Source organism: Cutaneotrichosporon cavernicola (assembly GCF_030864355.1).
Source record: "Cutaneotrichosporon cavernicola HIS019 DNA, chromosome: 2".
NCBI classification, from domain to species: domain Eukaryota; kingdom Fungi; phylum Basidiomycota; class Tremellomycetes; order Trichosporonales; family Trichosporonaceae; genus Cutaneotrichosporon; species Cutaneotrichosporon cavernicola.
Window position 1 is genome coordinate 1,321,249 of NC_083394.1, and position 24,322 is coordinate 1,345,570.

General features: G+C 59.1%; 9 protein-coding genes across 9 annotated transcripts; 5 read left to right on the forward strand and 4 right to left on the reverse strand.

Moving 5' to 3' along the window:
- Nucleotides 1-672: 672 nt before the first annotated feature.
- On the reverse strand, nucleotides 673-10,484 carry CSF1 (uncharacterized protein; the record flags this gene model as incomplete). Its single annotated transcript, XM_060597536.1, has 9 exons — nucleotides 673-1,149; nucleotides 1,185-7,294; nucleotides 7,331-7,543; nucleotides 7,579-7,692; nucleotides 7,726-7,870; nucleotides 7,906-8,354; nucleotides 8,389-8,662; nucleotides 8,696-10,083; nucleotides 10,160-10,484. The coding sequence occupies 9 exons, from the start codon at nucleotides 10,482-10,484 to the stop codon at nucleotides 673-675; spliced, it is 9,495 nt and encodes a 3,164-aa protein (XP_060454420.1).
- A 409-nt stretch (nucleotides 10,485-10,893) lies between these two features.
- On the reverse strand, nucleotides 10,894-13,016 carry CcaverHIS019_0205170 (uncharacterized protein; the record flags this gene model as incomplete). Its single annotated transcript, XM_060597537.1, has 5 exons — nucleotides 10,894-11,035; nucleotides 11,082-11,315; nucleotides 11,351-11,718; nucleotides 11,754-12,819; nucleotides 12,859-13,016. 5 exons carry the CDS (start codon nucleotides 13,014-13,016, stop codon nucleotides 10,894-10,896), a joined length of 1,968 nt encoding a protein of 655 aa, XP_060454421.1.
- A 151-nt stretch (nucleotides 13,017-13,167) lies between these two features.
- Nucleotides 13,168-14,330, forward strand: naa30 (uncharacterized protein; the record flags this gene model as incomplete). The annotated part of the gene is made up of 6 exons (XM_060597538.1): nucleotides 13,168-13,343; nucleotides 13,503-13,510; nucleotides 13,543-13,573; nucleotides 13,622-13,773; nucleotides 13,862-14,027; nucleotides 14,063-14,330. The coding sequence occupies 6 exons, from the start codon at nucleotides 13,168-13,170 to the stop codon at nucleotides 14,328-14,330; spliced, it is 801 nt and encodes a 266-aa protein (XP_060454422.1).
- A 92-nt stretch (nucleotides 14,331-14,422) lies between these two features.
- CcaverHIS019_0205190 (uncharacterized protein) lies at nucleotides 14,423-15,610 on the reverse strand (the record flags this gene model as incomplete). Its single annotated transcript, XM_060597539.1, has 2 exons — nucleotides 14,423-15,485; nucleotides 15,519-15,610. 2 exons carry the CDS (start codon nucleotides 15,608-15,610, stop codon nucleotides 14,423-14,425), a joined length of 1,155 nt encoding a protein of 384 aa, XP_060454423.1.
- Nucleotides 15,611-15,791: 181 nt separating this feature from the next.
- RPS22 (uncharacterized protein) lies at nucleotides 15,792-16,848 on the forward strand (the record flags this gene model as incomplete). The annotated part of the gene is made up of 5 exons (XM_060597540.1): nucleotides 15,792-15,809; nucleotides 15,953-15,988; nucleotides 16,030-16,081; nucleotides 16,185-16,274; nucleotides 16,589-16,848. 5 exons carry the CDS (start codon nucleotides 15,792-15,794, stop codon nucleotides 16,846-16,848), a joined length of 456 nt encoding a protein of 151 aa, XP_060454424.1.
- Nucleotides 16,849-17,266: 418 nt separating this feature from the next.
- CcaverHIS019_0205210 (uncharacterized protein) lies at nucleotides 17,267-17,742 on the reverse strand (the record flags this gene model as incomplete). The annotated part of the gene is made up of 2 exons (XM_060597541.1): nucleotides 17,267-17,350; nucleotides 17,527-17,742. The coding sequence occupies 2 exons, from the start codon at nucleotides 17,740-17,742 to the stop codon at nucleotides 17,267-17,269; spliced, it is 300 nt and encodes a 99-aa protein (XP_060454425.1).
- A 928-nt stretch (nucleotides 17,743-18,670) lies between these two features.
- On the forward strand, nucleotides 18,671-18,998 carry CcaverHIS019_0205220 (uncharacterized protein; the record flags this gene model as incomplete). Its single annotated transcript, XM_060597542.1, has 2 exons — nucleotides 18,671-18,692; nucleotides 18,724-18,998. The coding sequence occupies 2 exons, from the start codon at nucleotides 18,671-18,673 to the stop codon at nucleotides 18,996-18,998; spliced, it is 297 nt and encodes a 98-aa protein (XP_060454426.1).
- Nucleotides 18,999-20,493: 1,495 nt separating this feature from the next.
- SCS2 (uncharacterized protein) lies at nucleotides 20,494-22,667 on the forward strand (the record flags this gene model as incomplete). Its single annotated transcript, XM_060597543.1, has 5 exons — nucleotides 20,494-20,536; nucleotides 20,977-21,129; nucleotides 21,238-21,353; nucleotides 21,391-21,549; nucleotides 22,113-22,667. The coding sequence occupies 5 exons, from the start codon at nucleotides 20,494-20,496 to the stop codon at nucleotides 22,665-22,667; spliced, it is 1,026 nt and encodes a 341-aa protein (XP_060454427.1).
- A 458-nt stretch (nucleotides 22,668-23,125) lies between these two features.
- OTU2 (uncharacterized protein) lies at nucleotides 23,126-24,313 on the forward strand (the record flags this gene model as incomplete). The annotated part of the gene is made up of 3 exons (XM_060597545.1): nucleotides 23,126-23,473; nucleotides 23,624-24,037; nucleotides 24,098-24,313. The coding sequence occupies 3 exons, from the start codon at nucleotides 23,126-23,128 to the stop codon at nucleotides 24,311-24,313; spliced, it is 978 nt and encodes a 325-aa protein (XP_060454428.1).
- Nucleotides 24,314-24,322: the final 9 nt, after the last annotated feature.

Sequence of the window (24,322 nt, forward strand, 5' to 3'; positions counted from 1 at the left end):
GTGATGGTCCAGCCGCGATGTGTCTGTCGATATGGCGCGGCATGCTCGGTCTGGACTCTATCGCTCGATTTCTGATCTCGGAAGAGGCGGTGCATGATCGCAGCGAAGCCGACTCAACCTTGACTGATCACAGCGAAGCCGACTCAACCTTGACTGATCACAGCGAAGCCGACTCAACCTTGACTGATCACAGCGAAGCCGACTCAACCTTGACTGATCGCAGCGAAGCCGACTCAACCTTGACGGTCATATGTGGATGCACAGTGCTCCGCGCCGTAACCGTGATGGCGCAGTCGGATTGATCCGTATGGTACAAGGTCACGCACGCATCTCCCCCGACAAATTCCTACGGGTGACCTACGCACACACTTATGAGTGGGTATCCACAACCACACGCAAATATCGTTTTAAAACGCGGACTGACCACGGCAAGCACGACTGAGAGGTGATGGAGGTGTCTCTCGGTGGCAGCTTGTTGATCTGTGATGTGGGATCCAGTGGCGAATTCTCCGACCTGCTGACGAGATGCTCCACGCGCGTATCCATAAGCCTCATAGATACTCGTCGACACTGTATGTCGCGGACGGCAAGAGCAAGACTCCGCGCGCCACAAAAGATTGCATGTCATGTACAGTGGTATGGGCAGTATGCGGGGTATGGTGTAATACAAAGTTAGGTCTCGTCCTCGCTGACGGCAGGTAACTGGCGCTCGTACAGCTGGAGCAGCAGGTCCATACCTTCTTCGAGGGGAAGAGTAACGAAGCGGTGCGAGTAGGCCGGCAGTTCAGCGAGCGCCTGCTTGATCTGTGGAACCATCATCGCGGCGTCGCCAGTCACGTCGCCCATCGCGCGTAGCTTGGGCACGGGGTTGTTGAAGGGTCCCTCTCCACGGCGGTGGTACTTGCTGCGGACGATCTCGTCGACCTGCACCGGCTCGTCGCGCAGCTTGGAGCGCACGTCGCCACGGCGCTTGGCGCGGTCGAGCTGCTGCTGATCGATGCCTCGGATGAGCTTGCGGAACGAGTTGAACGCCGACTTGAGGAAGTTGGGCATGATCTTGATATCGGCGTCTGTGTCGCCCCAAGACACGTCAAAGTCGTACTCGACTGTCTTGGGGTTCGGGAGCTCGGTCGAGTCCATCTTGAGATTCTGGTGTCAACTTCTTAATGCACCAGTCAGCTTACCATCTTGGGGAACATTGCGACGTTGTTCCATCCCTTGGCAACGGCGCGGTCGATGAGCTCGCGCGCGCTCATCTCATGTGTCTCGAAGCGGGTAACGCGGTTCCCGTCTGCCGACTGCCACTGCAGGAAGTCGATGTACAGGATAAGCTCGCGAAGAGGGAGCCCTGCATCCGAACCCTGTCGGAACAGCTCCGCGCGCACCGTGCCGATGAAGAAGCGGTAGAATGCGACAGTGTAGCTGTCGTCATAGTCGTCCGAGATGATGCCGACGTCGAGGCCGGCCAGCTCGAACCGCATGCGCTGGGCTGTGCGCACGTGGTCGCGCGTGCTGGTGGGGTCGGCCCGCAGTTTCACGGGCAGCACAACGGTCGTAGTCGGCGTCTGGTCCGAGGTGCGCTTATGGCGCCGCTTGAACGCCTCAGAGCGCTGCGACGCAATGCGTCTTTGCACGTCGGCCATATCGAAGATGCTGTAGAAGTTGCCCAGAAGGCGGGGGATGGCTGGCAGACGCAGCACGCCCGAGAACTTGCCCGCGTTGACGATGAAGTCCAGATGCACCTTGCCAGAGGGGTCGGTTGTGAGCTCCATCCAGTCGTCCGTGAGCGTGACAACCGAAGGCTCGAGCTGGAAGCGAACAATGTTCGTCCCAGCAATAAAAAGGTTGCCGCTCAGGTCGCCACCCTCGATCTTCATCTGGAGCAGCTGGGCGTCATCCGGGCGGATTGTGGCGCGAGTTGAACGACGGACCGTAGTGAACTTCAGGCTCTCGGAGCGGAGGTTGCCAGAGATGTCACCTTCGGCAGTCACGACAGTAGTCCCGATGTTCAGGTCGAGCTTGGACTGCTCGCCATCGGACACGGTGCTGATGATGATTGGCGTCATCTCGAGGCGCGCTTGCGTGACGGAGACGTTGGCGTCAAAGTCGATGCTGCGGAAGCGCAGGACCACCGCCACGCCCAGCTTGGTGCTCGCGACCGGGTGGACCGGGAGAGTTGTAGGAGCCGCAGTCTCAGCCGGCTTCTTGATCTCAAACTTGGGTGCAGCATCGACCCACACGGCCATGAAGATGAGCCAGGCGCTGAAGGCGTCGAGGCGGAACTTGGCGCCCACTTGCGTGTCGACAACGACGGAGAGGCCGCGCTGTAGCGAGTCGGCGGCGTCGCAGAGAGTGAGGTTGAACACGAGGTCCTTTGCTCCGGCCTCGATGCAGCCCTGACCTTGATCTGCAAACTCGTGGGATAGGTATGCTGTGACGCCCGAGATTGAACCGGCGAGCGTCGTCGTGTCCTTTCCGCCAAGTAAAGTTGACGCGACGAAGCCACCGCTCTCCCACTTCAGGTCCACGTACGCACTCGAGTCGGGTGCACACGACAGGCGCAGCTCAGAACGGTCAATGCGTAGCGTGACACGCAATCGGAGCTTGCCTGTCGGGGCGTCGGCGATGCGCTCAAGGGCACGTTCGGTAATGGGCATTGTCGACTCGGTCGAGGGCTTAGGTAGCTCCGCTGGCACCGGCCGCGACTCGGCTCTACGCTCAAGGCGTGTGACCACGTCGACGAAGAAGGGGAGAATAGTGGGGTGGATCACATTGCGGCTCTCATGCACGGCGAGGTTGAAGAGCAGCGTGCGCTGGTGGTCCTCGATATTCTCTGTGCTAGAATAATCGGCGTACACCGAGACCGTTGGGAGCGTGAACTTGTCCAGATGTGCCTCCTTGGCCCATCGCCTGGTCTTCTGGTGCACCGACATCCTCCGCTCCTTGGCCGCGTGCGCAGCGTCCTTACTGCGATGCAATTCGACGACACCACTATCGAAACGGCACGACACCTGGATGTGGACCTTGTGGGGACTCCGTGCGTCGTGGTCGGAAGGCAAGTCATACTTCTCAGCCAGCGAGTCGACCGACTGGCCTGGTTCCTCAAACTTGGCCCACTCGGCGCGGTAGTCGCGCTCCATGACGGACAGATGCACTTTGCCGTGCTCGTAGAGGTCGGTGAGACGCGCAATCCCGTCGGCGATGTCGGGCGTGAGGGAGAGCTTGAAGTCGGAAGCCGTGCAGTTGGCAGAGACGTGAAGCGAGCAGGGCGTGGAGGTCAGCTGTGCCTCGGCCTCGATTGACGGCAGCTCCATATAGTTAGTTGAGCGGTGATACGTGCCCTGGAAGCTCTCTGAAAGACCAGAGTCGAACTGGTCCACAAATCCGAGTAACGTCTGCTGCACGCGGAATCGCACCGTCTCGGTTCGGCTGGTCGTGAGACCGATAAACCGGACCGAGAATAACAGCGCGGGTCCAGTACCACCAGCTCGCTTGGCCACGTCGATTGGGGCGCCTTCATCTAACGGAATGGCGATACCGATACCCGTGACCTCAAGGGTGAGGACGCGCGAGGCAAACCACGTTTCGATCGCCGCGCTGCCTTCCGGCATGCCGCTCACACTCGGGCAGGGCGGCTCGAGTTCCTTCGCTCTCTCCCGGTCCTTCTCCTTGTGAGCAGCGTCAAGCTTCTTGAGCACGCGCGTCGTATGCTCCTTGACCTCTGCGACCTCTTCGCGATGCGCTTTGCGTAGCACGGCGATATCAGACGACCAGCTTCTGATCAGGTCACCCAGCTCGCTCAACGCCGCGACGTGCATGACTGTATGCACACGCGAGAACGTAATGTTGAGCTTGGACGGCGTGCGGTGAGTTCCTGGAGTCTCTTCCGCCGACACGTCGAGCACCATGGAGACGGAGCGCGTTCCGCGTAGCGGCTCGGCGGCCTGGTACGACGGCCCGTCGGCCATACGGATGATCGATAGGCCGACGTGGTTGGCTTTGGCTGTCCACTGGAGCTTGGACGCCTCGACGTTCGATGCTGAGCCTTGGAGGCGGAGCGCCTCGAACATGAGAGTCGGGGTGACGTTGTCGGCACGGAGACCGACTCGGACGCCGTCCACACTCGCCTGGATGCGGAAAACGAGAGGCGACCTCGTCGGTTTGGGAGGAAGCGAGGTCGGCACATCCAGATGAGGCGTTGAGTCCTTCGAGCCCCGCACCTCACGGATGACGGCGAGCACATCGTTGCCGAGGCGTTGGTGCAACGAGAGCAGACGGTCTAGCACCGCCGGTTTGAGGATACCCGTGAACATGCCCAACTTGACCTTGGCAGAGAGTGACGGGTAGCGCTTCGGGTCGCGGTACGTCGCAGTGACAGTAATGGACGGGAGATGGATGACAGATGATTCCTTGGTCTTGACGCGCTTGGCAGAGTGATACGCGCCTACGATCTGCGGCGCGACCTGCAGACCGAACTGTAGATGGTCCGGTGAACCATTCCGGTACGCGTATACCTGGCCCATGTCCCACCCGAGCCACAATCCCTTGGCAGCGCGAGCCTGCATGCGGGCGGAGCGGACGACCACATCGACAGCCATCGAGCGGAGGATGGTGACCCGGCGCGGCTGAGCCGGCCGTGCGTGGGGGGACGCGTCGCGGAAAGCCTTGCGGCGCTCGCTGACAGCCTTGGTGTGCTCCAGCGTCGGAACGTACAGCGGGTAGTGGTTGCGGCGCCACTCCTGCCCGAAGTCGAAGAACGCCTTGAGTTGCGGGCGCGAGTCAAACTCGAATGCGTCAACGTTGAATGCCAAGCGCGCCGAGCCACCCTTGGGGTCAAAGTTATCCATGCTCGAGTCGGCGGTGCACCCGACCCCACGGACTTCGACGACGACCAAATCGCGCTCCGTGTCGTCGGGGATGGTATCGACAGATTCGCGGAGCGTGGCGCGTACAGACTGGCAGTTGAGTAGGACGGAACTGCGCTCGACCCAGTGTGTGTCTGCCACGCCCTCAGTTTGCCGGCTGCGCTCAATCGTGGTGGACCCCTGGGCTCCCGCAAAGGTGACGTCGACACGCATCCCACCAGCCGAGATCGCCGCAGACATATCACCTAGATGGACGTCGACGACCACTCTCGACCCCTGGTCGACAGCATGGACGATGGGCAGCTCGTGGATCGCCTCGCGGTGTGTGTCGACATGTTCAAGAACGGCGTCGTAGACGCTGACGATACTGTTGTGCAGGTCGACAGCAACGCGGCCGACAGTGACCAACGCCTGGACGGTGGTCATGGGCATGTCACCCTCCCACACCTTGTGCCGCTCGCTACCGAACGTCACGTTCTCAATAGTGATCACACTGGCGGCGATTGCACCCGTCTCGAGGAGGCGGCCGTAATGACGAACCAGGAGAGCGTCAATGCCGAAGAAGATGTTTACGGACGTGTCCATGCGTGATTCAGGCGTGAGTCCTGCACGGTCCAGGTACTTCCCAAACGCCTTGCGGAGGTAAGGCTGGGAGAACAGGACGTGTTCGTTGACAGTCGGCTCGTCGAGGCGGAGGAGCCACTCGACAACATTCTTGGACATCTGCTCCTCAGATGGACGCTGTTCAGCGGGATCGCGGCGTTGTCGCTCCATGTGCATCCAGTGTCGCAGACGTGCGATGGTGAACCAGCCAATGTCGTGCCGCAAGCCCCGCTGGTCGTTGAACTGCAGGGCGTACGAGCTCTCATACATGAAGCTTGGTAGGGACATTGCCAAGCCCTCATCGATGGCATCGGAGAGCACATCGTAGATGACGTCGGCAACTGTGAGGTCCGGACGGTGTGAAGGAAGTGTCTCGACCACGGGCCGCCACGTGTCGATGAGGTAGGACGTGACAGGGATACCAGGGGTAGCAGCCTGGAACATGCAGTCCAGGGCCTTGAACTGGACAGTCTTCTTTCCCGGCTCCTCGTTTAACGTCGCGCTGAGTCGGGTCGCGGAGACACGAGCAAACGGCAGAATGTCGTCGCCGCGGGGGGCAGTGTCAAAGTTCGGCACGTCAATGAGGGACACGACATTGTGCGACGTGTCCTGCTTCAGGAGCGTCAGGCAGAAGCCGCGCACCTCGGCGGTCGCTGACGTACTTGACGCCGTGCTGTCCGGGACAGGCGTCTCGAGGAACCGGATCGCAGGCGCGTCCAGCGTGCAGTGGATGATGGATTCGGGGTGCTGGAAGCAGCCCAGCACGAGGTGGAGGTCGATCTGCGGCACTGTCACGTCGTAGAGGGTCGAGCTCGTCGTTTTCGCACTCTTGCGAACTGCTGTGACGTGATCGTCAAGGAGCTTGTCAAGAAGCACTTCACGCCGGACAGCGGCGGTGCTCATCCCACCCGAGACGTTTGCGACAGCGCGGAGCGTGTCCGGGTTGAGCTCGACGACCGTCTTGTCGAGGTTGATACGCATTATGCTCCCGTCTGCAATGGTCAGCGGAATGAACGGCTCTCCCTTCCCGTCCACGCCGCACGACGCTCGCGGCGATTCGGACGGGTAGTTGAAAAGGCGCGCAGCGCGTAGCTGAATCTTCCGGATGCTGTTAAGGCGGTCTTCCAGTACTGTCGCCATGTCCTCCGACTTTGAAGGGCGAGCGGTCGTGATCACCTCATCGGAAGGGATCTCGTCCATAGGAGTGGATGAATTATGGGACTTGGATGACGTCGAGCCCTCATCGTCAAGCGACGAGAAGCGGTCCTCGCGAGTCACGGTCTGAGCACGCTTTCGCCGCCCAATGCGCGATCGCGAGACAGAATACCAGGTGCCGTCGCTGTTGGGGTTCGAGTCGGAGGACTCGTAAAGGGGTTCATCCTCGACAGCTTCTGGCGAGGGATCGATTGCGGGGACCTCCACAAGCTGCGGTCGGGGTAAGTACACATCGAAGCGGTGGCTTCCTGCGGAGTGGTCGTCGTGGCCACCGTACAGGTACGGTATCCGCCGCGTCGGCTCGTCCTCCTTCTGCAGGAACTTCTGTTGCTCGGCAGCTTCCTCCTCCCAGCCCTTCGGCATTTCGTAGATGTCAAGTGAGAGGCCCGCGGAGACGGATCCGACTGGCTCCCAACGCTTGGACTGTTTGAGTCGGTGCAGCACATGTACTGCGACACATGGTACGCCGAGGCCCATCACGGACCTGCATGACTTCGACGCCATCGAACTCGTGTCGATGAACAGGCCCTTCGGCAGCTCGACAGCCACGCCCGAGTTGCCTGACGAGAGCAGAGCGGTGATACGGGCAACCGATACCTTGACAAACGTCGCTGCCGTTAGCTATCATTCGCAATCCTTAAGCTCACCGTCCGGCGGCGTCTCGGCAATGTAAACGGACGCTGGCGCATTGTCGCGGTCGCTCCAGTTGTATCCGACGGCTGTGCCCACGGATGCGAGCGTCTCCTTGAACGCCGGCGAGAGGAATGCGGATACGTGGGAGACTGAGATCTCCCACAGACACACGTAAGTGGTAGCTTCAGGCTGTGGCCCGAAGAGGCGGTTTGCCTTGATTTCAATACCTGGTGTCAGGTGCAGTATGGGCAATGAAGCTCACCTTCTACAAATACAACGTCTTGGTCTCGTTGGAGAGGCGCAGAGAGCTCCTTGTAGCTCTGTGCGATATTATTACACGCAACAACATAGGTTGGGGCAACATCGAGAGCCATATCTGGCGTGAGCCACACAAAGCTCTCAAACTCACCCATCTGGTACTCGTTATTCTTTAGGTCAAGTTGGAGCTGGGGTATGGGGATGGCGATGCCCTTGGTGGTGCCGTAAATCTCGTCGGACATCAGTATGAGCGAGTCGCGCACGTCTACTGTCAGGTGGACGGCAAAGGGATCGGACTGGTGTCAGCTATACTGATCCCGCGGAAGCTTACTTTTCCGGGGCGATACTTCTCTAGGATGGGATCGCCAACGGAGTCGGGGCTGTGGTCGAACTTCTCGAGGAACTCCTGCATAGTGGAGAACTGGGTGAACTCGCCGAAGTAGTTGTCCTTAACGCAGAATATGCGGCGGACGGCCCAGCCAAGGGCGAGGAAGGCGACGTTCTCTGCCTCGATGTGCAGCTCGAGCTTCTCGACGTGGTCGGGTTGCGGTCGAGCATAGTAGCGGTACGAACCCGATACCCTTATATCGCCTATCCGGCCCACTTCGACTGATGGAGGAGTTCCGAACGAGCGATGCGTATCCCAGCTGGGGAGAGAGAGCTCGATGACGGCGTTCTTCGCATCGACCGTGAACGGCACGACGGAAAACTCAGGGCGGTATCTAGTAGACGCGACAGCGACATATGCGTCCAAGCGCGGGCCCTTGATGTCAAGGAAAGCTGCTGTCAGCTGCCGAGGAATCCATCAGCTCACCATTGTGGTCTTTGGAGCGGGGGACGTCCACAATATTAAAGTCGTTGATGTAGAGGTGAATGATGTGTTTGATTAAGGAGAAACGGAAGCTGTAGTGCATGGGCACAAAGTGTCGGAATTCGCCACCGGTCCCAGAGCTCCAGTCTTTGGAGAGGTCGGAGATGAGGGCGACGTGCTCGCGGAGCAGCCAGATCTCTGGCGTGTCGAGGGTAATGTCGATGCCCCAGTTCCGCTGGGCATTCCACACGAGGGGATTAGGCATGGTCATGGACAACTGCTGTCAGCTAGTGAGACATCGGCAGCTCACCTTGCATGTCTTGGCGACGACGAATGTCTGCAAGTTGACGCTCGACGCGATACTGAGCGAGTCGAGGTGAAACATGAGTATCGAGTCGTACCCTTGTGGCGTCGCGATCTGGGACTGTGTGTACCCAACAGAAGAGTTTGGCCCGATCTCAACATCGAGCCAGCCGTACCGCCGCTGCGTCTCGGGTTTGGCATTGTCCCATTCCCAGTCCTTGGACGGCTCGCGGGTGGGGATGCGCAGCGTCGTTTTCTCCGTCATGTTGACGTTGACCGCGAGGCTCGCATGCAGACGCGTGTCGCCGGCCTTGAGGCGCGTCCGGGGTTCGGTGTCGAAGAAGATGGACGGCGTGAACGCCTTCTGCAGGGCATCACGCTGCCTATCAGTCCACGGCCCGTAGTTTACGTTCCCGCCGTGCAGAGTGACGTCGATTCCCCACTCAGGCGGCAGCTCGATATTGCCGATCGTGTCGGTGCGGTCGACGTCGAGACGTTCAATGATCTCCGGCACCAACCCCGGTGTGTCCGAATAGTACGTGAAGTCGAGAGCTCGGGTCGAGAGAATCGTGGCAACCTTGGCGTACTGGTTCTCCTCGTCTTGCAGCTGCACGCCCTGGACCTTCTCATCTGGTAGCCTGTAGCGCGCCAGGCCCTTCCAAACGCGGTCTGCCGGCAGGCCGGCGACTACTGGCACCGAGAGACGCGGGTCGTACAGGAAGTCGAAGCGCTTCGCGAGCCAGTGGAATCCTGGAAACGACGAGATGGCGGATGGTGGCTCCAGCTGGATTCGACTATCCCGCTCGACGAGGTCGTCGTAGATGCGCTTACCATGAGCGAGCAGCGGTCCTGAGTAGTCGGTGTTGGTTCGCATCAATACATGAACATCAGAGAGCGCCATGTTGATTGACATGCGGTACAGGTCACACTGAGATCGCGACTCTGAGATCTCGACGATTCCCCTCGCGCGCTTATAGTCGACGATGAGGACCATCGGGGTCGCGTCTGAGCCGAGGATGACCGAGCCACTGCTGACCTTGATCGCAAGTGGAAATGCCTCGAAGAACCAGCTGAGCGCCTCAACCTCCGTATGGTGCTGGTGCTCAAACGGCTTGGGTGTTTCGCTTACGGGGCTGTCACTCTCGGCCGGTAGCGACGACTGCGACTGTCGGGAAAGGTGGTTAGTGCGGCGCTGGCGCGCGGTGGTGCGCTGTGGCTGTGCACTCGAGCTGGCGCTCTCGGTCGGGCTTAGGTCGCTTGCAGCCTTCTCTCGCGCGGCTTGCGCAGCCTCGTGCTTCTTCATCCGCTCGACGATCGCATCGTACGCCGGGGTTCTATTGTAGCAGAAGAGTTCGAGACCGTCGAGGTAGGCAGCGATCCGGCAGGGTAGACGTGCTGCGATCAGCATGGTTCTGGAGCACGGCCCACACCGGGGTCCAGGTGTACCGCGACGCGCGCGGCCCAAACTCACCGCGCTTCGGGTTGGACGATTGCGAGTCGCCCTCGTGCTGCACGTGCAGTTTCCAGTACCGAAACGTAATGTTGCCATGGAGGATCCTGCAGGAGAGGTTACTGGAATGATACTCTACGTCGCGGAAGGCGATGCGGCCTGCAAGCGGTGATATTTGGAAGGATCCGATGCCGATGTACGCATTGTACTTGCGCCAGGCGATGAGGCGGATGACAAAGGCGAGACAAGAGCCGAAGATGCGGTTCCAGTAGAAGAGGAAGGCCGAAGCAACGATAACCACGACAATGAGCTCAATGAGAAAGAGCCAGTTGACTGGGTTGGCCATGTTGGGGCAAAGGGATGTGGGTGTACGCGTTGGAGATTAGAGGAGCATGGTCGCCGGTGGCGATGAGGGGAAGATGGACAGAGACGGCCGTCGAGTTGGATGAGCGACAGCTGTCCCAACCTTGAGTGGTCGAGATGAGGCGAGGGGATAGGGATTAGTCAAGAAGAATGGAGAGATGTTGAGAGTTGCACTGTGCGTTACGCGATCTCATCAACTCTCGACTCCTGATCCGATTCAGGCACCACATACCATTCCTGCAATGCCGCCACCCCATACTCAATCAACGACAGACTACATGGCGCACACCGTCTCTCTATTGCGCTATTGCTCTAACTACGAATTGGGGGACACTTTGCCTCCTCTAGAAGTGGTAGCCATGTCTCAGGTCTACACCCTCCACGGGACGCTCTCATTGCTCAGTCACGGCAGCGCGCCCCAAGTCACACAGCCACTCCTCCAGGCTCTGCGCCGCCTCGGCAGAATCGTACGCCGCCACACTCGTACCCTCGACGGACGCACATACGCGGTCATACGGAGCCGGCAGCGTGATTCTGTTTGACGTCAGCACAGCACACACAATACAGCGCGGACACTCACGACAATGGCCCGAACGCGCCAGCAATGACGACCTCGTCGAGCTCGTCAAAGAACACGGCACCCTCGCCGCCCGCACCGTCCCGCACACTTGGGAAAGCAAGGGAGCTCAGCTGCGCGCTAATCGCGTCGGCGGCTAACGGCGCCAGCCCCTCCAAATCACGCATGGGGAAGGTCGCTCGGGGGGTCGTGACGCTTAGCACGGCCGGTGCAGTGACGGTTACAGTCAGTCCAGGACTGTGTGTCAGCTGAGAACGACGTGGTAAGCTCACCAGTCCTCAATCTCCAGCGTATACACAGCGCCGAGAACATCGACTTTGGACCGCGCGGCGAGCAACCTCACCACCGCGTCGGGCCCCTCGCACGCCGAGTACCGCTCAACGAGCTTGGCTCGGCGGCCTGCGCTCTTGAGTGCGTCCTCGAAGCCGCGCAGCATGGGCCCGACGGTGCGGCAGGCCGCAGCGAACTGAAGCACGTTCACAAGCGGGAACAGGATGCTCTGGCTCGGCACGAGGGGATTGTCAATCAGCTTCTGCTTCCGCCGCTGATATTTGTGAAGCAGGCCGAGGCGAGCGCCGGCGAGAAGTGCGTCACAGCGTGCTGTTGTCGGCAAGTCGTCTGGTGGTGCACGCGAGTCGTACTGGGGTCAGATGGATAACGCGGATGTCAGCTCACCAACTGGAAGGAGAGCTTGTCCTTTCCTACACGAATCGAGATGTTCTGCGGCTCAACCAGGGCGACGTCGAGGCGCTGTGCCTCGACGCGTAACTCATTGAATAACTCCTCGTCGACTGTCTCGAGTTGCGCGGCGGCGAGAGCCTCGGCTGCTGTCCCGGATTCACTGTTAGAGTTGTATGCGAGACTAGCAGTCTGCGGCCCGCCTGTGCCTCCTGTGCGAAAAACTACACGAAGGCGGTAGTACGAGCGCGCGCCGAAGGCCAGGTCGTCCTTCCGCGGGTCTAAGTCAAACGCGGCCATCGACCGCGCATGCACGCTCGACGGCGCCTCGTCAAGCGCGTACGGGATAACGACGTCCTTTGCGCTCTCGCCTGTTCGCCCGAAATCGGGCTTAGGAACTACGGCCCACTGCCCCTTCCCACCCTCGCCGAGGCGGAGAGCGCGGATCTCAGCTGACCACCGTTCTCCGGTGTCGTTCATGAGGCGCAGCTCGTCGACAGCCGCGTCAATTAACGCCGCGCACTCGTCCAGGGCTGCTGCCTTGGCGGAAAGCGCGAGCTCGAGCTCGTGTGCCACAACGGCGGCTGGTCGTTCGGGGGCCGCTGCGGGCGTCGACGTGTACGTTCCGGGAGGTAAGACGGGAGGCACGTCGTCGGTCTTAGCGCCTGGGGCAGGGGTCATGATCGGAACTGCTGCTGGCTTGGGTGGCAGTGCCTTCTTCCGCTGTAGACCAGGTGCAGAGATGGGTTCAGGAGGCGGGTCGGCAGCAAAACTAGCGCTGCTAGCGAGCGCCTTGGCCAGCTCCAAGACCCACCACAGCTCGTTGCGCGCGCTGTTCAAGTCTAACACGACAGCTGAGCGCAGATCCTCCATCTCCTCCGGGCTCATCAGCGTACCTGCCTCACGCGAGTCACCAGCCTTCTCCTCTTCCTTCACCTCCTCCTTGTATTCGGTTGAGGGGTCTGCGGCGAGCAGATCCGCCTCACGGAGCTCGGGCATCCCGCCAGGATACAAGTTCCAGACGCGGTGTAGCTCCTCGGTCGCCTTGGTTCGAGGAGGTTTACTGGAATCAGCTACCATACTCCTCCTAGCTCGGACTTACGGTTCCTCGAAGACAAGGTTGCCATCCGCCTCGATATCCCGTAACCGCCGCTTCCCCGACGCCGCATCGAGTGTGTACGCGTCAACAGAGAGCTTGACATCCGCGAAGCGCGAAGTGCCAGAAGGCTCTCCGTTCCCGTTTGGTTCGTCGATATCCATGGTTGGGGGTTGTTGTGAAGAATGTGAGGATTGGCGACAACAATCACACCCAACCGAGTCAAGGTGGAGGCATGGCAAGTCACGTGAGACGACCAGTCTTTGGTGCCTCCAAATGACGCATAGTTCATGTTGCGAACTTCCATCACCGAACATGACTGAAGCAGCCGAGGCGGGCCCGTCGCGGACGCCGCCGCCGCGCCGCAAGGTATATCCTACCGAGGCGTTTGTCGATGGGCGTGGGGATGTGCTCGCAGTGCGCGTGTTTGCCGACGAGGACACGGACTTGCCTGGCATCACGCGGCTGTGTGACGAGGAGCTGAGCGAACCGTGAGTACCACGGGACGAGCCGAGGGTGGACAGAGGAGAGGGATGTTGGATTTGAGAAGAGACAGCGCGGGGAGAGGACGCGTTGCTGGAAGGCGTCGTGATGGGTAACAGACAGCGAGGGTGCATGAAGCCATGGCCTCCATATCCAGCTAACACCAGATACAACGGTACGACACTCCCCACACCCCGCTGACGACAGTCTATACGTTTCGCTACTTCCTTGAGGACTGGTACGTCTCTGGGCCGCCAGCTGATGGACCTGAAACAGCTGACACCAGGCCACACCTCACGTTCTTCGTGTTCCCGTCCCCCGCGGACCCAGAACCGATTGCGACGATCATCTGCAAGCTTGACATGCACCGCGAACGCACGATGCGGGGATACATTGGCATGTTGAGTGTCGACAAGGCCTGGCGGCGGCGGAGCATTGGTGAGCCGGCTACATTCATATTACCTGAATTGCCGCTGCGATTCGATGTATTGAATGACCGCCACCCGATCGTGTTCGCTGACACCAGCGCGCAAGCTCGTGGAGCTGGCCATTAGCAAGATGGAAGCTGTGGGCGCAGACGAGATCGTGCTCGAGACCGAGTTCGACAACGGCCCCAGTCTGGCACTATACGAGGCGCTTGGCTTTATCTGCGAGAAACGTCTGCATCGCTTCTACTCTAATGGGAAGGACGCGTGAGTTGCGCTGGGCGATGGACAGCTGACCCCAGGTTCCGCCTTGTACGGCCCTTGGCGCGGCATCCGTTACTCCGCACGGCGGCGTTGCGTGAGAGACAGGACGCCGAACGGCGCAGCATGCTCGAGAACGAGAAAGAGGAGAACGGAAGCGGGGACGCTGTGCCGCCAGAGATCGCGCTCGTCCTCGCTGGCCCGCCCGCGTCGCCGCCGACCGCCGCGCACGCCGATGCGATGGCGCGGCTCGCGAGCTTGACCATAGAGTCGATGCCCATACGGCCCCCGCCAAGCTACATCATGTAGTGACGATCTTGTACATCTTGGCAGTTGACAAGCCACTAATGCATTGCTATGTACATACAGGTCCTATGCTAATGCTATTGCGTGTGCGTATGCTATGAGACGTCCATCGCTGCCGCCTTTGCGGCCTTGTCTGCAAGCCGGCTCGCCCGGCCCTTGATAAACTTGCCCGACACCTCGGAGCGTACCTTGCGTTCCATCTCGTGGCGCTTTGCGACGCGCTGCGTTTTCTTCTCGACACGGTTGGCGCGGACCTGGGCGAGGCGCGTGGCCTTGCGTGCATCAGGGTCGACTGGCATCGTCGTGTGTATGGCCTTAATGTGCAGAGGGGCGTACGCGATGGGGGTGTGGGGTGCAGTCTTCTCGCCTTTCTCGCCCTTGTCTCCCTTCTCCTTGTCTCCCTTCTCCTTGTCTCCCTTCTCGGACTCCTTCTCCGGCTCGCCCTTGTACACCGTCAACCGGGTCGTCGGCCACGGCAGCGTCATGCTGTGCCTCGGCGGCGCCAACGCAGCCTGAAGCAGCCGCTCAAGCACACCAACAGCTGGATGAGAAGCGCGCACGCCAATGCTCGTAATCCGCCGAAGTCCCGCAGCCAGCGCAAGTTCCTGCTCTCGCTTACCGAGGGGTACGATACGGATCTCCTGTCCCAGCATGCCCTTCTTCACGTTGGGGATGGTCGATGCCTGTCGCAGAAGGGTGTTGTATGTCGCGCAATAAGTGGGGAGGGGATCGACAAGGGCGAGAGGAGACACGGACGTATGGGGAACGAGGAGGTAGGTGATGCCCGCCGCTTCAGCCTCGGGCTCCGCGCCAGGTTGAGCGGGGAGGAAGCGGGGGTTGCTGTCCGCAAGGAGGGCCATACGCATGCGTAGGGCGCTGATTGCACCCTCGAGGGCGCGGATCGTCTCGTTAAGTCCGAGGACGAGGTGGTCAAGAATCTCCGGAGGGGTTGGCACCTCCTTCTGCGTCTTCTCCTCCTCGGTGGTGTCCGTGGTCTCAGTCTCAACCTCCATCTCTGCCCGCTTAGCTTTCCGGCGCGCGCGCTTCGCAGCTGCCGAACACCGCGCCCTGTCGGTGTGGTATTCAGCTACGGCGTCCGGTACGAGCTGCGGCAGCGCGGCCATGACGCCGTTCTGGAGATGGTTGGGGAGGGAAGGCCTGCTGTCAGCTCCACACGTCTGACGAGCTCACCATGGCGTAGCGTAAGGATTGGATAGCACGGGTTTTATGATGGCGCGGGCCTGCCGGATTGTCTGGCCGGGCTGTGTCTCGGCTGGAGGCATTGTTGTTGTCGTTGAGACGTTGGCCAGAAACGTCACTTTGTCGAAATGCTGATCGGCGGAGAGTAGGGCGGACTCCGCTACATCTTGACCTCGGATTAACAACTTGGACCGACGGAGTTTCGGAAATTGAATCGTGGCACTGAATGTAACCGCCAAACTTTGTGCCTGGTCTAGTCACGTGATGTTGAAGCTTTCGGTTGTTCGTCGACGTTTGCTGGTTGCTCACCACCACACCTTTCACCGTCTGTCCCCCTCCTAAAAGGTACCTATTGATCCCACTCTTTACGGCTGTCGTGAGCAGAGCGACACACCCGCATCGAGTTCAATAGCTTATTCTACTAGTTCTCTTACGAACCACCCACCCACCAACCTCTAAACGTGAGTCGCCAGCTTCTAAGCGCCGGACAAGCTGACCCCAGCTCTTCAAAATGGTTCGCGTTTCCGTTCTCGCCGACGCTCTTCAGTCGATGGGTGCGTACCTCGCGGGGTCTGGTCTCGAGAGGATGAAATGGATGGAGGCCGTGTGCACGAGGAGACAGACCCGCGCCGGATCGATGAAATCATCTAACCCCAGTCAACGCCGAGCGCCGTGGAAAGCGCCAGGTCCTCATCCGCCCCTCGTCCAAGGTCGTCGTCAAGGTCCTCGGTGTCCTCCAGAAGCACGGTTAGTGTCACGCGCAGGCAGCAAGAGCAAGAGCCAGCGGCAGATCCCCGATCCCCGATCCCCACTCTTCCCCAAACACTCTTCCCGGAGTATAACTACTCCTCCGCGTCGTTCTTTGAACTGCCCACCTTGGAGGAGTTTTAAATCTTCGGAAAAGCAACACTCTTCTTTACTTATCCTCTCCGCCGAGCTCAAGGCCGCATGGCCGGGGCATTTAGGCGGAGCGGCTGATTATTGGGGGACATTCCTTTCCCGTTGTCGTCTAGCTATCGGCAGTAGCCCAGAGTCTTTGGGTTGGATGACGCTAACATCAGGCTACATTGGCGAGTTCGAGATCATTGACGACCACCGTGCCGGCAAGATTGTGATCCAGCTCAACGGCCGCCTCAACAAGTGCGGTGTCATCTCGCCCCGCTTCAACATTGCTGTTGACCAGATCGAGAACTGGGTCGCTCTGCTCCTTCCCGCCCGTTCGTTCGGCAAGATGATCCTCACCACCTCGGCCGGCATCATGGACCACGAGGAGGCCCGTCGCAAGCACGTCGGTGGCAAGGTCCTTGCCTACGTCTACTAGACAGCTTCATAGGGTTATGGGATGTATCCTTCTTTGACCGGTGCGGGGCTCGTTAGCAGGTGTGTAGTTCGTGTCGGTGGTCCGCGAAGCTGGCGCGTTGAGAAGGAATGAGATGGATTTGTTGTGACGATGTCTAGACGGTGTCTCTGCCAACGGCCCACGGACTCCACAAGGTTTCCAACTCGACACTGCGCCGGGCGTCCCGATGCTGCTTGAGCTCTGACATCCTCACCCAATCACACCGCTATTTCGAGCTCAGTAAGAGAGAGGAAGTAGTGGCTTTGAAAGCGCGGTATTAAAGTGCATGGTGATGTCTACATTGTGTTGCGGATATGTCATATAGTCGTCGTGTCTTCGTCACTGCGTCTTCGTCACTGTGGGTCCTGAAGAACAACAAGGAGGTACTTTTCGTCCGCCGTCAGCTCCTCCCCTTCGCTTCCTTACCAGGCGTAATAATAAGTTCGTGCCGCTTCGTCCGGATCCGCATGAGCCGGAGTTCGTCCTGGCGTGAGCTACGGTTCGGGTAAGTTAAGGCCTGAGACCTGAATGGAGCAGAGATTCAGCGATTCAACTTAGCTGAATGTAGCTGCTGTGATCCAGCAGAGCTGTACGTCACGGCACTTGAGCCAAGCTGAAAGTGATTCTGTCCAAGCTGAATGTAGCACCACACAAACTCACGCCCTCCTCGACATTGCCCACCGCCGCCGCTGTGGCCGCGACCACGCTCTCAACTGCCCCGGCATACCGCCGTCCACTGTCGCCTTCGAATACGGTGCCGGAGGATTGAACGATTCCCGAGGGGTCGCGGGATAGGATCATGACGCCCCGCACAGAGCGGTAGGCAGAGAGGCGGGAGAGGGTGCTTTCGATTTCGGGGGGGACGGGATTCTCCATTGCGAGAAGAGTTGAGAGATGTGAGGGGCGATAAGAGAGAGTGAGCGAGTGAGGTCGAGCGGGTGATAAGAGGAGGCTGCGAGAGGGATCGAGGATCGAGGGAAGGTTAGGTGGCGATTCGTTGAGGTGGACCTGGACGAGGAGCATTGGTGGAGGATGACGCGACGTGATTGCCTCCGGTGGTATGGTATGGGTGCTGGATGAGGATCGAACGCGCGACTTTGTTCACGTGGATTCTGGGGTGCCTTTTCCTTTCTCCTTTTCTCCTTTCACCTTGCTAGTCACCCAGGCTAGTTACAGGTCACCTTTCCCCCCCCAAAGCCGCGCATATTCTAGGGATGAGGTTGCGCTAGTCAACAGGACGACAGGACACGCTCGTGACGTATGAGGCCTGACTCATGACTCAAACAGGCTCAGGCGCCGTTCCTGTCCTATCTTTGTCTTTACATGCACTCTGTTGCTCAATTGCTCAGCGCTCAGCCACTTGGCTCATGTGCTGAACATTCCGCCCGATCAGGTCCAGCGTTAACCTCAACCAAGTGCCTTGCCCTCCCCTCATCCCTGCGCGGCGACACTCTATCATAGGCTCACAAGTAAACCAACCATCAATTGTCTCGCTGGAGACCTTGACTCGCTGTTTACTCGTATCCGCATCCAAATATCTCAACTTGGTGGAGCTAGGAGTGGAGCCCGAGCCCAACCCTCGCACACAGCATGCTGTGTAAGTTTGAGAGTTCCATGAAGTATCATACCTACCTAGGACCCTGCACCAACCAACTACGCACCACTACCCTGCACTAACAACTTGTTTGATCATGGGACCACGCCATTCAGACTAGCAAGCGAGCACGCGAGCACAAGGTACAGGATGGATTTAGATATTGAGATCTTGGGATGTTCTTTCCCCCACTTTCACGATAGCACGACAATGCGCGTCCTCGTCCTTGGAGGTGAGGAAGTAGTCGGATCACGCTGACCCAGCCCTCCTCCCCCTCGTCCTTGCTGCCAAGATCACCTCCTCCTCCTCCTCCTCGTCCTCGGAAGACGAATCACTCATCATGAACACAGGGACTATTCCGTCCACCTCGGTCTCTGTGTCGATCATGCTCCTCCCCACGCCACTTCGGTCACGTACGCCTTCCATGGTTCCAACGGACACAGCGGCGACATCTAGCCAGGTAGCGAGCGGGTCGCGTGCTCTCCCCGTTTCCATGGCTGCTGCGGGTGTCGCGGTCTGCGCCTTCCTCCTCGCTTGAAGTGCAACAACGCAGCAACGCAACACACAGCAACGCAACACGCAGCAACGCAACAACGCAACAACGCAACAGCGCAACAAACGACCATGACGTTCTTGACGTCCAACTGTGTAGTTTTAGTAGTCCAAGTAAATCGTGTAGCAGTTTACAATGTTGACGCGTGTGCCATGATCCCAAAGGAGAAGGTGGAGGCAGCAGTGTGGAATCCTACTTTAGCGACAAATAGGACTAATAGGTCATGATAGGACCAAAGAAGGTGAAACCAGACCGACATGTGACCAGTGATCGGCAGTGTGGTGGTGCAAACTAGGGAATGCACCAGTACACTGGTAATCCTACGTACAAACGTAGAGCGTACGTAGAGAGCGTCAAAGTCGCGTCGTCTGTGATGATGATGGTTCACGCTTCGCACCACCCGTCTTATCAGGCGATCAGGCGGGCGTCGTCATACAAGGGTACCGTATACTTGAGCTGACTCGCAATATCGCAATATGGCTCTGGTATCGATCGCAACAGCGTCACAGCTCGCTTCAGATCGGCTGGGCGAGTTGCGAGCTCGGGCAGTTTCGGGGGTGTTAACAATGGTCAACGAAAGAGAAGCGGGCATAAACCATGTTCATGACATGACAAGCGGCCAGCAGCAAGATAGCCAAGTGGTCCATGTCTGTATGTCTGTGCAGATGGGCACAATTGAGAGCGGTAACGAATGACCTTGCAGTGGTGACACCAGTTCCACCAAGGTGTTTGATAGAGACATTAGAAAGCCAAAGTCAAGGGCGGCGGTTGTATGAGTGGGGCCAAAGGGCGGATACGACGTCATTCTATACATTGTACCCTGAGTCCCATTCCTCTCACCATAAGGCTTTGTATTTGTCCAGGCTACCTTGGATGGTCAAACTCTATACCCTGACTCGCCCCTTGCTATGGGCTGAGCTTGGCTTCCTCTGCCCCTTTGCCTTTGATTTTCTCGCAATATCGACTTGTTCACTGTAATAGTATGTAACGGACTGTGATATCCGCCCTTGCTATAGGTTGCCCTCTCTTCCTAGTCGTAGTGTCTGGCCATTCCTGCTGACGACGACTGTAGTAACATCCGCCCTCCGCCCCTGCTCCCCCCCGCCCGCAGCCACACTGCCACTACCCACTGCCACGGTTTCCCCCCCCCCCCTTTCGTCATCATCCATCCACTTGATCCCACCACTACTATCCCACACCCACACAGCCATCCACCTTCCTTCCACATCCACTCCTCTCTTTCTGTCTCAAACTTACATCCATCCATCTTTCCTACTTTTGCACTTTGAATACCTGTCAAACGTCCAAGTCGCACATTCAAAACGCAATCCCCACACAACCCAGTTACTTCGATTCTCAACCAACCTCTCCCAACTCGTCGCTGCTGGGCCCTGGCTAAACCAATCCAACCAGCCATTTAATCCATCCATTTCAACAAATCCCCATTCCTCTATCTCTTCATTCAAACTAGACTCCCACAATGGCTGTCAACCTCTCCCCTCAAAACCAGCTGGGCTTCCCCCGTAAGTACATGCTCTCTCACTGTGTCGTCAAGGAAGCCACACTGCCGTCGTCTTTGCTCGGTCAGCAGCAATCGAATCAGGCGTGGCCAATATAAGGATCGTCTGGCCTTCTCGCTACAAAGTCAAAGCACTGTCTGGCTTCTGACGGGCGTGAGAATGCTCGTCGCGCGCAGAGCAGGACAGCAGCTGTGCCGTTGGGAATATCAGGCAAGGATGAGCAGCCTTCCTCGCAGCCCTGTGAGAAGGAAAGAAGTGTCGCGACTGTGACCTTCCTCATCACTCACGCACACAACTTGCCCGTGTGCCGACGCCTGCTCCGAGTCACGCATCATGAGTTCCGCCCGCCGTCGCCTCGCTTGTTGTGCGCGACCGCAGTCGGACGACTGCGATCTGTGACGCAATCCCTCACCCAAATTGCCTTCCGCCACTGACGCCTGCAGGCCCGCTGACCCAAATCGTCAAGCGCTCGCTGCTCATCCACAACCCCAACTCCCAGCCGGTCGCTTTCAAGGTCAAGACGACGGCGCCCAAACAGTACTGTGTCCGCCCCAACCAGGGCCGCGTTGAGCCTGGCGAGAATGTCGAGGTGCAGAGTGAGTTGACTGAAGCAGGGGCGGGCGAAAAACGGCGCGGTGTCATGAGGGCGCAATTGACGCCATCTGCTCACACACCACCTCTGGCTTCTTTGCTGACTCTCACAGTTGTGCTGCAAGCGCTTGCTGCTGACCCTCCCCCCCACGCCAAGTGCAAGGACAAGTTCCTCGTGCAGTCGGCGTTCATTCCCCCTGACGAGGAGATGCACTCGCTGCCAGAGATGGTGAGGTTGCGGTACGGGCGTTCGCAGCTGACAACAGTGGGCACAGGTCGAGCGCACCAACAAGGCGTCAATTCACGAGCAGAAGATCCGCTGTGCGTACCTCTCGGCAGAGGACGGGACGGGCAACCCCAACGGCATCCCTGAGGAGAACGAGGACAGCATGTCGCCGATTGACCACTCCAGGATGGACGAGTCGGTGAGTCGTTTTGTTTTCCGCGTTCGCGGACTTGTCATGCCCAGTCGTCAGCAGAGGGTTGTTGGTCAGCAGATCTCGTCCCACTTGCCCGACACGCGGCCGCGAGCCCGCTTATGGTGTCTGTCGAGTGTGACCTGTTCTTCTGACCCTCTCGCGTGTTCCCTCTGGCGTGTTTGGTTCCGATAGCTGGCGAACACCAAGGGTTTCACGCAGTACACGACGGCCAACGAGCGTTCGCATGACCCGGCTCTCTTTGTGAACGGCGGCTTGACGCACTGGGAGCTAGAGAAGCCGAAGCCGGCCGTCCAGAAGCCAGTCTCGCGTCCGAAGCAGCCAGCGCCTGTCCCGACTCCCCGCCCCACCTCCATGATCATTCCCTCTCTCGTTGGTGCGGGACCTGCCCCGAACAGCGTGGCTCTGGTCCAGGACGGCGGCCAGAAGCTGAGCGTATACCACCTCTCCGTTTGTGCCATTTCTTTTTTGCCTCTGCCTGCGTGTCCTGTGCATGACGTTGTCCCAGACCGGCTTCTCTTCCCGTCTTGACCAAAGGCTAACTGTCGCAGGGCATTTACTCTCATGCTGAGACCGACATCGGCGGCTCACCCGTCCCCAAGCAGATGCCCTCTTCGAACGGCAACAAGGACCTCCCGATTCCGCCTTCGCTTGGCGGTCCCGCCGCCGCCGCCGCTGGCATTCTCGGTGCGGGCGCGGCTGCTGTTGGTGGTGCCCACGTGCTGAACGCGACTTCGGGCCCGTCTGCTGGCGCAGGCGAGACCCATCGCGAGATCCCCTCCCTCTCCGCCGCCGACGTCCAGGCCGCTGGTGCGCCCACGAACGCCGCTCTCGAGCGCTCGCTCGACGTGACCACGAGCGATTCGGAGAAGCTTCGCATCGTTATGCAGGAGAACGAAAGCCTCAAGCAGCAGCTCATTGCGCTGCAGAACGCTGCGCCTGCGGCGTCGGGCCTGCGGAAGCGTGGTGGTGCTGGCGCGGACGTTACTGGCGCTGGTACCAAGACGACGACTGTGACGGCACCGGCACAGGCGTCTGGTGTGCCGCTCGAAGTGTGCGCCGGCCTGGTGTTTGCTGTCTTTGTCCTCACGTATCTCTTCTTCTGAGCGCCTTTCGGGGCGATGCGTCGACGTTGTAGCTACCCAGTACATTTCGTGGTGGCGGTACGTAATTTGTGACGAGTGATGACGGGCGTGGCCTGCCCTCTTGGAGGATGTTTTTACGCTATGAATATATGAACATGTAGATTGTGCGTGCGCGCCGTGGGATGGCTACTTGCAACTGGAAGTGATAGCGGATAGCGGTTGAGGGCATGAGCTCATGCACGAGCTTGGGAGCTTGGGAGCTTGGGAGCTGGGTCTGTAAGTATTGGTCCCATGTTGTTGATGAGTGAGATGTAGCCTCGAGCGTATTCCGCGGCGGGAAATTCATGTGTTCCGATCGATTGTGGAGCAATCAACTATCAACTCATCAACCATCCATCCACACTCCTCTTTCCAGCCTCACGTCATCGTTGTCTCCTTCTCCTCACTTTGCTCTCCCATATTCTTCCTCTCTCTACATAATGGGGAAGCGCAAAGCAGTCAAAAAGCTCCTCAAATCTACCCTGCCAGTGCCAGTCTACGAGTACGAACAAGGCGTCGCTATCGAGGACCTCGTCAACTTCTCGGACGACGAAGACCACACATCCCAACTTACGACAACGTCAACGGTTCCCGCACACAACACATCATCCGGCCCAAGCGGGGCCTCAGCGTCGACATTGGCATCTGCCCTCGCCCCCAATTCGATGGGCTCTGGTCTCGGGACGCCTTCGGCATCCGAGAGCGACGCGGACGGATTCCGTGACACGATTCGGGAAAAGATTAACGAGAAGAAGAAGAGCAGCAAACAGCGCTTTGCAGAACGGCAGGTGGGTCTCGGTTTCCGTCTTCCTCTTCCTCGTCAATTTCTTCCTCCAACATCCCTCATTCACCTAGCTCCCCTTCCAACCCTTCACCTCCCACCTCTCACCAGGCACTTTCCCCCTCCCCCGCTCTCTGTCCTTAACCACCCATTCCAGGCTCGCAAGCAACAGGCTGTCCTCGACTCCGGCCCAGCGCAAGACATCGCATGGAACGCACAGCTCGAGAAGGAACGCCTAGAGGAGATTGCCGTGATCAGCGACGCTTGCCGTGTCCTCGGCCGCCAGATCTTTGAGATCCAGCCCGACGGACACTGCATGTTCTCTGCCGTGGCTGACCAACTGGGGCTCCTCGCCATCCTGCCGCCCGAACAGGCCAACAATCCGTACACGACCCGCCGCTTGGCCGCACAATACATGCGCGAGCACAAGGACGACTTTATCCCTTTCCTCCCGAGCGTGGATGGCGAGGACATGCCGGGTGCGACGGACGACGGGATCATGAACGACGCCCAGTTTGGCGAGTACTGCCATCGCGTAGAGGGAACAGCTGAATGGGGAGGCGAGCCAGAAGTGAGTTGTCAACGGACTGCGCAGCTAGTGTTGCTGTTGTTCAATTTGAGCTGACAACAGATCCAAGCCCTCTCGCGGGCTTTCGATATCCCGATCCACGTCATCCAGCGCGGCCCACCGACCGTAGTGTCACATGGTGGGGCGGGCGATGCGTTTGGAGGCGCGACGGAAGCCAAGGCTAGCGCAGCGGCGGGGGAGCGCGTTGTCCGCATCTCGTACCACCGCAGGATGTACGGTCTGGGCGAGCACTACAACTCTCTCCGTCCGGCAAAGTAGCCGTCGAGC